This window comes from Macaca mulatta, chromosome 11, assembly GCF_049350105.2.
Source record: "Macaca mulatta isolate MMU2019108-1 chromosome 11, T2T-MMU8v2.0, whole genome shotgun sequence".
NCBI lineage: Eukaryota > Metazoa > Chordata > Mammalia > Primates > Cercopithecidae > Macaca > Macaca mulatta.
In genome coordinates this window covers 50,410,904-50,428,197 of record NC_133416.1, presented here as the reverse complement: position 1 = coordinate 50,428,197, position 17,294 = coordinate 50,410,904, and the positions used below count along the sequence as shown (strand labels likewise).

General features: G+C 35.4%; 1 protein-coding gene across 1 annotated transcript in view; it reads left to right on the top strand.

Annotated features, from left to right (window-relative positions):
* ADAMTS20 (ADAM metallopeptidase with thrombospondin type 1 motif 20) overlaps positions 1-17,294 on the top strand; it is a 216,070-nt gene that overhangs the window by 117,613 nt on the left and 81,163 nt on the right. Inside the window, 7 exon segments of the mRNA NM_001110539.3 lie at positions 592-756; positions 1,625-1,744; positions 2,367-2,474; positions 9,451-9,615; positions 9,719-10,009; positions 10,768-10,929; positions 12,533-12,709. Of these exon segments, the coding sequence (NP_001104009.3) occupies positions 592-756; positions 1,625-1,744; positions 2,367-2,474; positions 9,451-9,615; positions 9,719-10,009; positions 10,768-10,929; positions 12,533-12,709 (1,188 nt within the window).

Here is a 17,294-nt window from a genome sequence, read left to right as displayed (position 1 = left end):
TAGTGAAACTTAGTTGGGTGTGGTGACACACACCTGTGGTCCCAGCTACTCGGGAGGCTAAGGTGGGAGGACCCAGCTACTCAGGAGGCTAAGGTGGGAGGATTGCTTGAGTCTGGGAGATGGAGGTATCAGTGAGCAGAGACTGCAGTAAGCTGAGATTGGCCACTGCACTCCAGCATGGGTGACAGCGTGAGACTCTGTCTCAAAAAAAAAAAAAAAAGAAATGTACAAGATAGTTTGTCATTATACTATTTACAATATCTGACTAGCAATAACACTAACTGACATTTAATCTATAAGCCTTTGCATAAGAAAGTGCCAGGGTCCACGGCAGCCTGGGATGAATACTTATTCTAAGGTTAGTTTTGCACCTTTGTTTCTAGGATAAATGGATGTTTCAGTGGGAATTATCAGCAGAAGTTAGGGGCAGGCTGATTTTACCCAGTGAATATTTCTGGAGCAGTGAGGGAAAATGCATTTGGGAATGGTTTTTCAACTGTATTTTCCTATGCAAATTGATCATTGCATCATTTTAAGGCATTTGTGTTGACTAATGCTACAAATAAACAATGATCAGTTGTATTCTTACAGTGCCTTGTTACATGTGGTAAAGGAATAAAGCAGCGGCAGGTATGGTGTCAGCTGAATGAAGATCACTTGAGTGATGGCTTCTGTAACTCAAGTACCAAACCTGAATCTCTGAGTCCATGTGAACTTCATACATGTGCTTCCTGGCAAGTAGGACCATGGGGTCCTGTGAGTATATGATACGGGTTTTTCTAATTTGATCTATCTTTACAGAATAACACAAAAGTTGTGTTATATTTACTCCTCCCTTAGTGGGTGCAATGGAATTTGGCTTGATTTATTAAAAAAACAACAACCCTGAAATGTGAACCTTTATGTGTAACATGTTGACAGTACTGCTAATTTTGCTGTAATAAATATTTCAGCTTTGCTTTTGAACTCCCTTTTGTTAACCAAAATGCTACAGACTTTATGCTTTTATCAGCTTTATTTAGATTATAAATATTTTCATCTCTGTGTCTGCATTGATATCTTTATTGTTTTTAGGATAGGCATTGTTTAGATGTTTTGCTGAACAGGCAGCTAGGAGTCTGCAGGATGAGCAATGATCAGGCTGGATGAGGATGGAGTAGCTTATTATTCTGCAGAGGTTGCCACAATTGACAGGAAGCCTTCTCTCATTTTCCCTTTAACTTTATCATATGCTGTTCCTTCTTTGTCTCTTTAAAATTTACTTAGTATATTAAATGACATGCAAACACTAGGTGGTGTTTGAAAAGTATTTAGTTTCCTTAAATCATATTGACTGTTTCTAAAATATCAGGCCTCTATTTATATTTTTATATGACAACTTTTTAGGATACATTAATTGTTGTACAGTTTGGTTAACTTCAATATTTGATTGGCATTTACTAAATTTGAATAAATATGCATATTTATTGACTTTGCTCTTTTTAAGTCTTAAATCTGAAATAAAGGACTGATAAAAAGATTATTGGAAGTATATTATTAACAGGATATTCGTTAAGAAAATAGAAGTTTATGTAACTTTTGGAAAACAATGTTTTTTAAATATCTATTTATATTCTTCTTTCAGTGCACAACCACATGTGGACATGGGTATCAGATGCGAGATGTTAAATGTGTCAATGAGCTAGTTAGTGCAGTGTTAGAAGACACAGAATGCCATGAAGCTAGTCGCCCCAGCGACAGACAGGTAAAAAGAATCATGGTTTACAAACAAAAAGATTTACGAGACAGAAAGATTGTTGATGTGTTAAAATTATTTCTTTACTTATTTTTTTCCACTTAAACTTGTATGCCTTAAAAACGTGTATGTGAGAGAGAGAGGGAAAAAAAATAGAATTTGTTGTTCTTGTTTTTGCCAGCTTTGTAGCTTTATTAATGAAATTTTTTTTTTTACTCCTTATCTGCTGAGGGCTCACTCATTTAACTTGTGAACTTCAATTCTTTGAACTGAAGAAGGAGTATATCTATTATTATAAATATCGTGAACTCCTAAAGTATATTGTGCTTTTTAAGGCAGAGTTCTGTGTCCATTCAGAATGTTTCAGCTGAGCAGTATTTTTAAAGGACTGATGCTCTTTTCCTTTTCAGCCATCAGACAGAATGGTCCAAACTTTAGGATTCAGTCATTATCCACTACGGACACTTGACAATACTGTAGTTAGTGCTTTTGAAGATGAAAACATTCATATTACCAATTTGTAATTTAGTATAGAACTGTTCTTGAGACATACAGAAGAAATGAAGTATTAGATTTTATACAAATCAGTCATTACTTAATGTTTTACGATATCCATTTTTCTTCTGAACAGAACTGTGTACTTACACCTTGCCCATTTATTTCTAAACTTAAGACCACTTCATTACCAACTGCTCTCATAGAAAAGATGGCACAATGGCGACATGGTTCTTGGACCCCAGTAAGTGAATTTCTTTAATAGATACAGTGTTTCTATTATGGAGGCTTTTAGACATCAACAAAATGGTTGCTAGAGATTTCACAAATTAATGTATACATTTATTCTCAGGTATTTTGATGGTATCGAAGAAGTATAGGGTTTAGAATTAGGAATTAATGGCTAAGTTCTTTGCCTTTCAAGAACTCTGTGTCTCTGTACAAAGAAATTGAAGTTTTCTGAGTCTATTTTCTTTTTTTTTTATTATTATTATACTATAAGTTCTAGGGTACATGTGCCATGTTGGTGTGCTGCACCCATCAACTCGTCAGCACCCATCAACTCGCCATTTACATCAGGTATAACTCCCAATGCCTTCCCTCCCTCCTTCCCCCTCCCCACAATAGGCCCCGGTGTGTGATGTTCCCCTTCTTGTGTCCAAGTGATCTCATTGTTCAATTCCCACCTATGAGTGAGAACATGCAATCTTTGGTTTTCTGTTCTTGCAGTAGTTTGCTGAGAATGATGGTTTCCAGCTGCACCCATGTCCCTACAAAGGACACAAACTCATCCTTTTTTATGGCTGCATAGTATTCCATGGTGTATATGTGCCACATTTTCTTAATCCAGTCTGTCACTGATGGATATTTGGGTTGATTCCAAGTCTTTGCTATTGTGAATAGCGCCGCAGTAAACATACGTGTGCATGTGTCTTTATAGCAGCATGATTTATAATCCTTTGGGTATATACCCAGTAATGGGATGGCTGGGTCATACAGTATTTCTAGTTCTAGATCCTTGAGAAATCGCCATACTGTTTTCCACAATGGTTGAACAAGGTTACATTCCCATCAAGAGTGTAAAAGTGTTCCTATTTCTCCACATCCTCTCCAGCACCTGTTGTTTCCTGACTTTTTAATGGTCACCATTCTAACTGGTGTGAGATGGTATCTCATTGTGGTTTTGATTTGCATTTCTCTGATGGTCAGTAATGATGAGCATTTTTTCATGTGTCTGTTGACTGTATGAATGTCTTCTTTTGAGAAATGTCTGTTCATATTCTTTGCCCACTTTTTGATAGGGTTGTTTGTTTTTTTCTTGTACATTTGTTTGAGTTCTTTATAGGTTCTGGATATTAGCCCTTTGTCAGATGAGTGGATTGCAAAAATTTTCTCCCATTCTGTAGGCTGTGTGTTCACTCTGATGGTAGTTTCTTTTGCTGTGCAGAAGCTCTTTAGTTTAATTAGATCCCATTTGTCAATTTTGGCTTTTGTTGCCGTTGCTTTTGGTGTTTTAGACATGAAGTCCTTGCCCGTGCCTATGTCCTGAATGATATTACCTAGGTTTTCTTCTAGGGTTTTTATGGTATTAGGTCTAACATTTAAGTCTCTAATCCATCTTGAATTAATTTTCGTATAAGAAGTAAGGAAAGGATCCAGTTTCAGCTTTCCACTTATGGCTAGCCAATTTTCCCAGCACCATTTATTAAATAGGGAATCCTTTCCCCATTTCTTGTTTCTCTCAGGTTTGTCAAAGATCAGATGGTTGTAGATGTGTGGTATTATTTCTGAGGACTCTGTTCTGTTCCATTGGTGTATATCTCTGTTTTGGTACCAGTACCGTGCTGTTTTGGTTACTGTAGCCTTGTAGTATAGTTTGAAGTCAGGTAGCGTGATGCCTCCAGCTTTGTTCTTTTGACTTAGGGTTGTCTTGGCAATGTGGGCTCTTTTTTGGTTCCATATGAACTTTATAAGCAGTTTTTTCCAATTCTGTGAAGAAAGTCATTGGCAGGTTGATGGGGATGGCATTGAATTTATAAATTACCTTGGGCTGTATGGCCATTTTCTCAATATTGATTCTTCCTATCCATGAGCATGGTATGTTCTTCCATTTGTTTGTGTCCTCTTTTATTTCACTGAGCAGTGGTTTGTAGTTCTCCTTGAAGAGGTCCTTTACATCCCTTGTAAGTTGGATTCCTAGGTATTTTATTCTCTTTGAAGCTATTGTGAATGGGAGTTCATTTATGATTTGGCTCTCTGTTTTTCTGTTACTGGTGTATAAGAATGCTTGTGATTTTTGCACATTGATTTTGTATCCTGAGACTTCACTGAAGTTGCTTATCAGCTTAAGGAGATTTTGGGCTGAGATGATGGGGTTTTCTAAATATACAATCATGTCATCTGCAAACGGACAATTTGACTTCTTCTTTTCCTAACTGAATACCCTTGATTTCTTTCTCTTGCCTGATTGCCCTAGCCAGAACTTCCAACACTATGTTGAATAGGAGTGGTGAGAGAGGGCATCCCTGTCTTGTGCCAGTTTTCAAAGGGAATGCTTCCAGTTTTTGCCCATTCAGTATGATATTGGCTGTGGGTTTGTCATAAATGGCTCTTATTATTTTGAGATACGTTCCATCAATACTGAATTTATTGAGAGTTTTTAGCATGTGGGCTGTTGAATTTTGTCAAAAGCCTTTTCTGCATCTATTGAGATAATCATGTGGTTTTTGTCTTTGGTTCTGTTTATATGCTGGATTACATTTATTGATTTGTGTATGTTGAGCCAGCCTTGCATCCCAGGGATGAAGCCCACTTGATCATCGTGGATAAGCTTTTAGATGTGTTGCTGAATTCGGCTTGCCAGTATTTTATTAAGGATTTTTGCATCGATGTTCCTCAGGGATATTGGTCTAAAATTCTCTTTTTTTGTTGTGTCTCTGCCAGGCTTTGGTATCAGGATGATGTTGGCCTCCTAAAATGAGTTAGGGAGGATTGCCTCCTTTTCTATTGATTGGCATAGTTTCAGAAGGAATGGTGCCAGCTCCTACTTGTACCTCTGGTAGAATTCGACTGAATCTGTCTGGTCCTGGACTCTTTTTGGTTGGTAGGCTATTAATTATTTCGTCAATTTCAGAGCCTGCTATTGGTCTATTCAGGGATTCAACTTCTTCCTGGTTTAGTCTTGGAAGAGTGTAAATGTCCAGGAAATTATCCATTTCTTTTAGGTTTTCTAATTTATTTGCATAGAGGTGTTTATAGCATTCTCTGATGGTAGTTTGTATTTCTGTGGGGTCTGTGGTGATATCCCCTTTATCATTTTTTATTGCGTCTATTTGATTCTTCTCTCTTTTCTTCTTTATTAGTCTTGCTAGTGTTCTGTCAATTTTGTTGATCTTTTCAAAAAACCAACTCCTGGATTCATTGATTTTTTGGAGGGTTTTTTCTGTCTGTCTCCTTCAGTTCTACTCTGATCTTAGTTATTTCTTGCCTTCTGCTAGCTTTTGAATGTGTTTGCTCTTGCTTCTCTAGTTCTTTTAATTGTGATGTTAGAGTGTCAATTTTAGATCTTTCCAGCTTTCTCTTGTAGGCACTTAGTGCTATAAATTTCCCTCTACACACTGCTTTAAATGTGTCCCAGAGATTCTGGTATGTTGTATCTTTGTTCTCATTGGTTTCAAAGAACATCTTTATTTCTGCCTTCATTTCGTTATGTACCCAGTAGTCATTCAGGAGTAAGTTGTTCAGTTTCCATGTAGTTGAGCGGTTTTGATTGAGTTTCTTAGTCCTGAGTTCTAGTTTGATTGCACTGTGGTCTGAGAGACAATTTGTTATAATTTTTGTTCTTTTCTATTTGCTGAGGAGTGCTTTACTTCCAACTATGTGGTCAATTTTGGAATAAGTGTGATGTGGTGCTGAGAAGAATGTATATTCTGTTGATTTGGGGTGGAGAGTTCTGTAGATGTCTATTAGGTCTGCTTGGTGCAGAGTTGAGTTCAATTCCTGCATATTCTTGTTAACTTTCTGTCTCGTTGATCTGTCTAATGTTGACAGTGGGGTGTTGATGTCTCCCATTATTATTGTATGGGAGTCTAAGTCTCTTTGTAAGTCTCTAAGGACTTGCTTTATGAATCTGGGTGCTCCTGCATTGGGTGCATATATATTTAGGATAGTTAGCTCTTCCTGTTGAATTGATCCCTTTACCATTATGTAATGGCCTTCTTTGTCTCTTTTGATCTTTGATGGTTTAAAGTCTGTTTTATCAGAGACTAGTATTGCAACCCCTGCTTTATTTTGTTTTCCATTTGCTTGGTATATCGTCCTCCATCCCTTTATTTTGAGCCTATGTGTGTCTCTGCATGTGAGATGGGTCTCCTGAATACAGCAAACTGATGGGTCTTGACTATCCACTTTGCCAGTCTATATCTTTTAATTGGACCATTTAGTCCATTTACATTTAAGGTTAATATTGTTATGTGTGAACTTGATTCTGTCATTGTGATATTAGCTGGTTATTTTGCTCGTTAGTTGATGCAGTTTCTTCCTAGCATCGATGGTCTTTACATTTTGGCATGTTTTTGCAATGGCTGGCACTGGTTGTTCCTTTCCATGTTTAATGATTCCTTCAGGGTCTGTTGTAGGGCAGTCCTGGTGGTGACAAAATCTCTAAACGTTTGCTTGTCTGTAAAGAATTTTATTTCTCCTTCACTTATGAAACTTAGTTTGGCTAGATATGAAATTCTGGGTTGAAAATTCTTTTCTTTAAGAATGTTGAATATTGGCCCCCACTCTCTTCTGGCTGTAGAGTTTCTGCCAAGAGATCTGCTGTTAGTCTGATGGGCTTCCCTTTTTGTGTAACCCGACCTTTCTCTCTGGCTGCCCTTAACAGTTTTTCCTTCATTTCAACTTTGGTGAATCTGACAATTATGTGTCTTGGAGTAGGTCTTCTTGAGGAGTATCTTTGTAGTGTTCTCTGTACTTCCTGAATTTAAATGTTGGCCTGCCTTGCTAGGTTGGGGAAGTTCTCCTGGATGATATCCTGCAGAGTGTTTTCCAACTTGGTTCCATTTTCCCCCTCACTTTCAGGCACCCCAATCAGATGTAGATTTGGTTTTTTCACATAATCCCCTATTTCTTGGAGGCTTTGTTCATTTCTTTTTCCCCTTTTTTCTCTAGACTTCTCTTCTCACTTCATTTCATTCATTCGATCTTCAATCATTGATACTCTTTCTTCCAGTTGATCGAGTTGGTTACTGAAGCTTGTGCATTTGTCACGTAATTCTCGTGTCATGGTTTTTATCTCTATCAGTTCGTTTATGGCCTTGTCTGCATTGATTATTCTAGTTATCCATTCTTCCATTCTTTATTCAAGATTTTTAGTTTCTTTACACTGGGTACATCGTTCCTCCTTTAGCTCTGAGAAGTTTGATCAACTGAAGCCTTCTTCTGTCAACTCGTCAAAGTCATTCTCCGTCCATCTTTGATCCGTTGCTGGCGATGAGTTGTATTCCTTTGCAGGCGGAGATGTGCTCTGATGTTTTGAATTTCCAGCTTTTCTGCACTGCTTTTTCCCCATCTTTGTGGTTTTATCTGCCTTTGGTCTTTGACGATGGTGACGTACTGATGGGGTTTTGGTGTGGGTGTCCTTTCTGTTTGTTAGTTTTCCTTCTAACAGTCAGGACTCTCAGCTGCAGGTCTGTTGGAGTTTGCTTGAGGTCTACTCCAGACCCTGTTTGCCTGGCTATCAGCAGCAGAGGCTGCAAAAGATAAAATATTGCTGAACAGTAAGTGTTGCTGTCTGATTCTTGCTCTGGAAACTTCGTTTCAGAGGTGTGCCCAGCCATGTGAGATGTGAAGTGTCAGTCTGCACCTAGTGGGGGATGTCTCCCAGTTAGGTTACTCAAGGGTCAGGGACCCACTTGAGCATGCAGTCTGTCCGTTCTCAGATCTCAACCTCCATGTTGGGAGACCCACTGCTCTCTTCAAAGCTGTCAGACAGCGTCATTTGCATCTGCAGAGGTTTCTACTGCTTTTTGTTTAGCTATGCCCTGTCCCCAGAGGTGGAGTCTACAGAGGCAGGCAGGCCTCTTTGAGCTGCGGTGGGCTCCACCCAGTTCGAGCTTCCTGGTGGCTTTGTTTACCTACTTAAGCCTCAGCAATCGAGGGTGCCCCTCCCCCAGCCTTGCTGCTGCCTTGCAGGTAGATCTCAGACTGCTGTGCTAGCAATGAGGGAGCCTCCGTGGGCATGGGACCCTCTGGGCCAGGTGTGGGATATAATCTCCTAGTGTGCCATTTGCTAAGACCCTTGGTAAAGCACAGTATTAGGGTGGGAGTTACCCGATTTTCCACGTGTTGTGTGTCTCAGTTTCCCTTGGTTAGGAAAAGGGATTCCCTTCCCCCTTGTGCTTCCCAGGTGAGGGGATGCCTAGCCCTGCTTCAGCTCTTGCTGGTCTGGCTGCACCAGCTGACCAGCACCGCTTGTCTGGCACTCCCTAGTGAGATGAACCTGGTACCTCAGTTGAAAATGCAGAAATTGTCCATATTCTGTGTTGCTTGCTTTGGGAGCTGGAGGCTGGAGCTGTTCCTATTCGGCCAACTTGCTCAGGGACCCATCTGAGTCTATTTTCTAATCTTTAAAATGGGAATAATAATAATAATTATGTCACAGGTTGTTATGAGAAGCAGATATAGTATTAGGCTTTATCAGCTTTTATTTAAACTACAAACATTTTCATGTTGTTTTTCTACATGGAAAGCTTTCATATATGTGGAGTATACATTGCTAAAATCTTATAGAATATGTGTTTTTAAGCTTCACATGTTCTCAGAGTATTTTAATTATGGAATTATATGTATCTGTTACTTAGTAACAGATGTTAGATATCAAAATTATTTTTATTGATATTGTAAGATTCTCATACCCAAAATATTTTCAGTATCTTAATTTTAGCAAATAACTAAGCATCATTTTAAATCATTATATTTATGTATTATTGAATTATTATATATTATTTGTGAAATTTATGATCTAAACTGATTGGAATATTTAGTACCCCATCTTTATTTGACTCAGAAGTGATGTCAGGTGATAGTATCTATAATAATTTAAATTTTCTCAAGAAACTGGATGTTTCAGAAATGTGAGTAACAGCTATGTATAAGGGACATGGGTGATGTACTGGATACATGTGTAATGCCTGGATACAATTTGATTTCTTAAAAAGTGCTCCGTATCTTGTGGAAGAGGTACTCAAGCCCGCTATGTAAGCTGTCGTGATGCTCTTGATAGAATAGCAGATGAATCATATTGTGCCCACTTACCCCAACCTGCTGAAATATGGGACTGTTTTACCCCTTGTGGAGAGTGGCAAGCAGGGGATTGGTCACCCGTAAGTATTCTTATGAGAACAAAAGAAAATGAAAAATTTAAATATATTTGATACTAAATATAAATTAATGTTGTATATTACCCTTGGCTAAATTTTTGATCAGTGTTCAGCTTCCTGTGGCTATGGAAAAACAACTCGACAAGTTTTATGCATGAACTACCATCAGCCAATTGATGAGAATTACTGTGATCCTGAAGTTCGCCCCTTGATGGAACAGGAATGTAGCCTAGCAGCCTGCCCGCCTGCACACAGCCACTTTCCTAGTTCTGCTGTGCAACCAAGCTATTATCTAAGCACGAATTTGCCATTAACTCACAAACTTGAAGATGATGAAAATCAGGTGGTCCTTCCATCAGTCAGAGGAAACCAGTGGAGAACCGGACCGTGGGGATCAGTAAGCCATTTTTATTGGATTATCTATAATTTTGTTATATTATATCCTTTTAACAGGTATGTATATGATGCCATCAGTACTTTAAATGCTAAATTTATTTGAAGATCAATAGTTTAAGTATTAAAAGGATTAAGCATTTTTGATGCTTGTTACAAATGCTAGGGTTCTTATTGAATTATGCACTAAAATGTTATTATGATTACAGAGGAATGTACTGTAAAACAATCTGATTAGAATTCATTATAATAAAAACAAAAGAAAACCCTTTAAGGGGTATGACTATAAATGTTTATGAATAAACCTAAACCCCAAAAGTATTATCATAGCAATACAATAAGCTGGTATAAAATCATGACAAACTACACATGGTATAATTATAGTTCATATTGTACATGAGATTAATAATACAAAATGAAGAAAAACACCAGTGTAAAGTTAAGTAATTTAATGCTGTCTTTTATTCATTCCTAGTGAGACCTCAAAACTTCAATTTTTTACTTAACACTCATGATAAAAGTGAAAATTGTTTCCTAATGCAAACTTGAAAGTCCCACCTTTTCATCAACAAATTCTAATGAAGCTCCCAGTAAAACTCAAGTGTTCTGACAGATTTCTCAATTCAAATTGTGATTCCAATGAAGGAGATTCTAATGTAGAGTTTGATTTTGATTGAGTCAATGCTGATTTTTTTTTTTACCATGTAAATTAATGATGTGGAATCCGGAGTTTGTGCATATTTTGTGTTTTATTCTTGTCAGTGCTCTAGCAGTTGTTCTGGAGGACTTCAGCGTAGGGCTGTGGTCTGCCAGGATGAAAATGGACAAAGTGCTAGTTACTGCGATGCAACCTCCAAGCCTCCAGAGTTACAGCACTGTGGTCCAGGGCCTTGTCCACAGTGGAACTACGGAAATTGGGGAGAAGTAAGTCATAGTATTTTCTAAACTTGTGAGATTATTACATCTCTGAAGACCAAAAGTAAAAAGCATCCTATACTGTTTGATCATCTTATTTCACTATACTATGTAGAATTTTTTTTTTTTTTTTTTTTTTTTTGAGACAGAGTCTCACTCTGTTGCCCAGGCTGGAATGCAGTATTGTGGTCTCGACTCACTGCAACCTCCACCTCCTGGGCTCAAGCACTCTTCCCACCTCAGCCTCCCAAGTAGCTAAGGCTACAGGTGTGTGCCACCATGCCTGGCTATTTTTTTTATTTTTAATAGAGATGGGAATTTCACCATGTTGCCCAGGCTGGTCTCGAACTCCAGGCCTCAAGTGATTCTGCTGACTAGATTTTTTTTTTTTAATTGAGTAATTACGCCATGTTCTTTTAATAGATGTTCTGTCATGGTTTAGGTCACTCATTCATGATTCAAAAAATGCATATTCTAGATTTTTCAACAGAATCTAATATGCTAGGCAATATGTCTTTGAACTACTAGTATCTTTCTAAAATTGGTTTATTCTCCTAATTTCTTAGACAATTAGGTTGATATAAAAATAGAAAACTAGAATAAAATATAAACCATGTTTAATCCTATTAGTAAGTTATGCATTTGGCAAATCTTTTTCTTTAAGCCAGATAGTTGTCAGTTATTGAGCACTTGCTTCATACACTTGCACTCTCTAGGCACTGGAAATAAAAAGATAATTTTTTAAAGTCACTTTTAATACTAACGTCCTTCATAATGTGGAATGGGAACAAACAAGAAGCCAGTATTTCTATTAGCTTTGGAAAATTAAAATGAATGACCTAATTAAATTAATCAAATATTTTTGCTTAATGATTTTTAGCACATAATTTCTGTTCACTGGGAGTTTGAAGCCATGTTTTTAAAGTACACTCAGACCAGGTGCTAATACATATCAAGCACATTTTTAAGATACACTTTTATTATTTTCCAAAACGAAAGTAACCTCTGTTTCTGAGTTTGCATGCACTCGTTTTGAAAATTCAAATTATATGTCCAAATATAAATACAAACTTTTAACAAAATTTGGTATATTTCCTGCCAGGCTTTTGTTCTACATGAGTTTTAGAAATTGGTTCATATTATACAGCTGTTTTATTACTTGCTGTTTTTATATTATATATACTGAACATTTCATGTTTATAAAATTAGACATACCTTATTATTAATAGCTTTCATGGTTACTTAGTAACCTGTTGATTGGATATTGTACATTATGTACTTAATGCTCATTACTTAGATAAATAAATTTTGATTCTGGCTTGACCTGCCAACATTATCTTACAGGTCCTGGATATCTTATTGAAATATATTATGATACTAATCCTCAAAATCTAGTCAACTTTTAAAGTCATGGAATTGAAACTTTGATTTTTTTTTTATCTAGGGAGAAATGTTGATAATTATGAAGTAATTATAAACTTAAACTCTACCATTACTAAAGTAACATTACTAGAGTAAACATAATTACTGATTATGTTTAAACATTGAATGAAGCAATACATTATTCTCTTTAAAACCACATAGTTTTGAATTTTCCTATTCTTGTTTTTAGTGTTCACAAACATGTGGAGGAGGAATAAAATCAAGACTTGTAATATGTCAATTTCCCAATGGCCAAATATTAGAAGATCACAACTGTGAAATCGTAAACAAGCCACCTAGTGTAATACAGTGTCATATGCATGCTTGCCCTGCTGATGTGTCATGGCATCAGGAACCATGGACATCGGTATGATAGTATTCTTGCTTGTTAACATGTCATACTTTAAAGTTTGAGTCTGAGTGAGGGAAAGTTCATTTTTTTTCTTTTCCTCAACTTTTATTTTACATTCAGGGCTACATGTGCAGGATGTGCAAGTTTGTTACATAGGTAAATGTGGGCCATGGTGGTTTGCTGCACAGATTATCCCATCACCTAGGTATTAAGCCCAGCATCCATTAGCTATTCTTTCTGATGTTTTCCCTGGCCCCCACACTCCTTCCCCAACAGGCCTCAGCGTGTTGTTCCCCATCATGTGGCCATGTGTTCTCATCATTCAGCTCCCACTTATAAGTGAGAACATGCAGTGTTTGGCTTTCTGTTCCTTTATTAGTTTGCTGAGGATAATGGCGTCCAATTCTATCCATGTCCCTGCAAAGGACGTGATACCATTCCTTATTATGGCTGCATGGTATTCCATGCTGTGTATGGTATGATAATATTCTTATTCTTTTTTGTTTTGTTTTGCTTTATTTTGTCTCTTTTGCTTTAATTTATTCTCTTTATAAATTGTGGAATGCATACACTTTATCTTCTCTGATTTCTTTGTAGAGTAGATCATTGACCCTCTTGGTTTGTGTTTTGAAATTTGATATTTGGAAGAGGAATCCATTTAATTTCAAGTAGTATACCATATATAATGGTATTTTATATATTTATTTTTTAATATGTGAACTTTGGACCATACCACTGTTCTAATGGAAATATTTTTCTCCATTTTATCTTTGGTTTGCTGTCAATTAATCAGGAATATTATATTATTTACATTTATATATAATGTTGACGTTGTGCTTGTAAAAATGGCAAATTAAGGCTGTGTCTTGTTTAAGCATATAATTATGTGTGGCTTTCATCTGTTGATATCCGTAACTGATCCAAAAGCCAAATAGTATTCTTTAAAACTTGTGTTTTGTCATTATCTGACTTACTGTTTTGTTTGGAAATGTGAAAATATTATGTTTAAAAAAGTAGAGAAATTTACTTCCACAGCAAAACTTGTTTACAGTTTTTTACATATGTCATGCAAAAGTTTAATTTATGTAATAATTTATATGATTATGCATTTCTCCCACTTTGTGGAGTTACTGTGGTTTGGGAATATTTTAATTTTCTGAGTTTTTATTGGAGCCATAGACAAAACTCATAAGCTTTGTTTGTGAATGATTCTTTAGTGATCTTCAAATATCTTTTTTTTGAGGAGTAATTAATATATAACTATATTGAAATAGGCATTTTGATTACCATTGATCTTTTAAATCGTGAATGACCAAGTACATTTCCGTTAAGTGAAAAACTGATTTGAGTTTATAATCTATTTGTAATTAAATTTATAAAGCTAAGTGATTCTTTATTTGAAAATTAGTTATAACTCCAGTTTTGTAACCAACACTTGATGCCTGCACTTGTTTTGTTTTGCCCTACTCAAACATCTTTATAATAAGATGCAAACCCAAGTTTCAAGTCATGTTATTTGAAGAGTAGGTCAAGCTCTGGTTCAGGCTGAAATTCATCTTTATAGTCAAAGTGTGACTGATGATGTTAAACAACAGAACATTTTAACTTTATAGGAGGATCTTAAAGTAAAATTGCTGCCTCAAAGGACCATCATCTTGTGGGATCTAATGAAAAACATATTTTGTCATGGAAAGCACTCACATATGTATTTAATAAATGTCATTACCGACCATCTCGTATATACTAGGCACTGTGATCCAGAGATAATTGGAACATATTTCTTATCCTTATGGAGTTTACAGTTTACTTTGGGAGATTTGAAATACTGTAAGAACTCACCATAAAAAGATATTTTTTATTAGCTATGTTAGATTGGAAATCCACTTTCTGCTTACTATGTTTCTGTTGCATCTTCTTTCATTTTATTGGTTATAGTTTGCAAGCCTAGTTCTTAAGAAGGCTATGGATTACTTTCTTGGAATTTTTTCCCAATTAGGAAAGCAGAATCCTAACCACTAATGAGACTGAATTGTAATGGCATTTGTTTCTGAGCACAGATATTTTATTTTCCCTACCCATTCATGCTTTTAATCCACGAAGCATTAAACATTTACTCAGGTCTCATGCTTTATAGTAGGTATTGAAACAATTAAAATTAAGTGTTTTTGAGTCAGATTCTCTGTTTTAGAGGTCAACAAACTATGGTCCATGGACCAAACCGGCCTGTTGCCTATTTTTGTAAATAAGTTCTATTGGAACACAGTCATGCTCATTTGTTTATGTGTTATCTATGGCTGGTTTTGCACTATAGCAGTAGCATCAATTAGTTGCAATAGAAACTCTGTAACCCACAAAGCCTGAAATATTTACTATCTGGCTTTTTCTGGGAAGAGTTTGCTGACCCCTGTTCTATTTAATAGACATTATAATGCTTTTAAGTTTAACATAAACATCTACTTAGATTTATAGAAGATTAAAATTACAAATAATTCATTCCAGGTCAGTTTTAGATATTTTTGATCCTTTGATATTTTACATTTTAAGGTTCATCAACCTTCTCTACATATCCACTGTGATATTCATGCAATGTTTATGTAAATGTATCTAATACTATATTCCAGTATATTTTTGTTATGCTATTTTTTGTATGTAAATTATGTCACAAGTGAAAAATATGAATATTCATTAAAGTCCTGTATATAGATGACTTTTCAACCTCACAAAAACAAATGACCAAGAAAACAATAATCACAGATTGCCAAATAGTAAGGCAGATGTGCAGAATTCTTTAGTGTTTATTACATGTATATCCCAAAAGGAGTTCATTGAATAATTCAGTCTTTGCACTATGAAGAAATGTAATATTTTTATTTTTTGATAAGTTGAATATATTGAAGTTTTAAAAATTACAATAAATGTTTGTATAGAATTTTTACAAACATAGTTATTTACTTTTTGTATGTATGAAGTACTTACATATCATTAGAATGACTGGATTTCTTTTATTATATGAAGCATATTTATTTGTTAAATTAGCCTTTTATATTAAATGGGTTTAGGAGATCTGAAGTTTTGTTGTCAATACCAAATATAACATTTTACCTCTTTCAGTGTTGGTGCATATTAGACAAACTTCAGAATACCTTATTAGCATACCAGAGTAATATTCTTTCATGGATAACTTTAACTTCAGCAGATCCTGTTGACTAAGTAGAAAATTAGGAGTGTGTATGCATGCGTGTGTGTGTGTATGAGTGACATTAAATCTCAGAAACATTTTTCATTTTAAAGCAAATGAAATGTGAAATGTTAAATTATTTAAATTATTATTAGAAAGTTTTAAGATACATTTAAATTTTCTTCATGTTGTAGAAAGTCTTGTGCTGTAATAAAAAAAGGAATAAATAAATTTAATCTTTGTTAATTCAATGGCTACATTTTTGGTGATTAGTCAGCGTGAAATGATTGTATTTTAACCCGTTTATTAATGAGTATTGTGGCTTTGTGCTTTATGTCATTCATATGTATGTTGTATTTTTACTCCTTGCACTTAAAATGTTCTAAGTCACTGAACAGATCTTGTATTATTAATATAAGGAATGCCTCCTTTCTTTTGATGGTGTTTTCCTTAAATAACAAACTGTTAATTTCTCTTATTAAACATTTAATTGTTGAATAGTATATGTTTTCATAATTGTATTTAGTTTATGTATAAGCTACTGTATTTTTTACATAATATTCCTGTTAGAAAGTAACACTGAGATTTAAAAGTATAATACTTATTTGTTAGCTGTCAATTTTTAAATACTGTGAAGTTTTTATAAATTTTCTTTTCATATATTATAAACAATGAATACAAATTAATGATGTAAGCAAACTTATTTAATAAGTTAAAAATAGATATGCTTATGACCAAAGTAATCTTTAAAGGGTGAGTAAAAGTTTTACTTTTCTCATTAATATATAGTAAGCGACATTACGTGTAACATAATTCAACTAGCAAATGCTCTTTAAGTAAATTTATATTAATCAACTCATATTTTCTCACTAAGTTTCATTTTAGAAGTTATTTATTTTCTTGGAATGTTTTTATTCCTGACATAGAATGAAATAATATTTGGTAAACAAATAGAGTGTATTCCAGTGTGCTTTGGGAATGATGACTGTCCAACAGTAGTGAAGAGAATATATATTTTTTTCCTTTTTGCCTTAAAGATTGTTTCTCCTCACACAAAAACATAAGAAAGTTGTTTTATTTTTTTTTTAAATGAAAGCTTGCTACTTGAACCCTAAATTCTGGTGCATTCACTTGGTGTTTCTTCTTAAAAAAAGTCCTTCTGAAACATTGTGCAGAAAAAAATATATACTGTACTAAATCTATTATACGATATAATGGAATGCAACAAATAGAAGCACCGTCAGAAATGATCGTGTAAACTGGGCGTGGTAGCTCATGCCTGTAATCTCAGCACTTTGGGAGGCCAAGGTGGGTGGATGACTTGAGGCCAGGAGTTCGAGACCAGCCCGACTAACATGGTGAAACCCCCGTCTCTCCTAAAAATATAAAAATTGCCTGGGCATGGTGGCATGCACCTGTAAT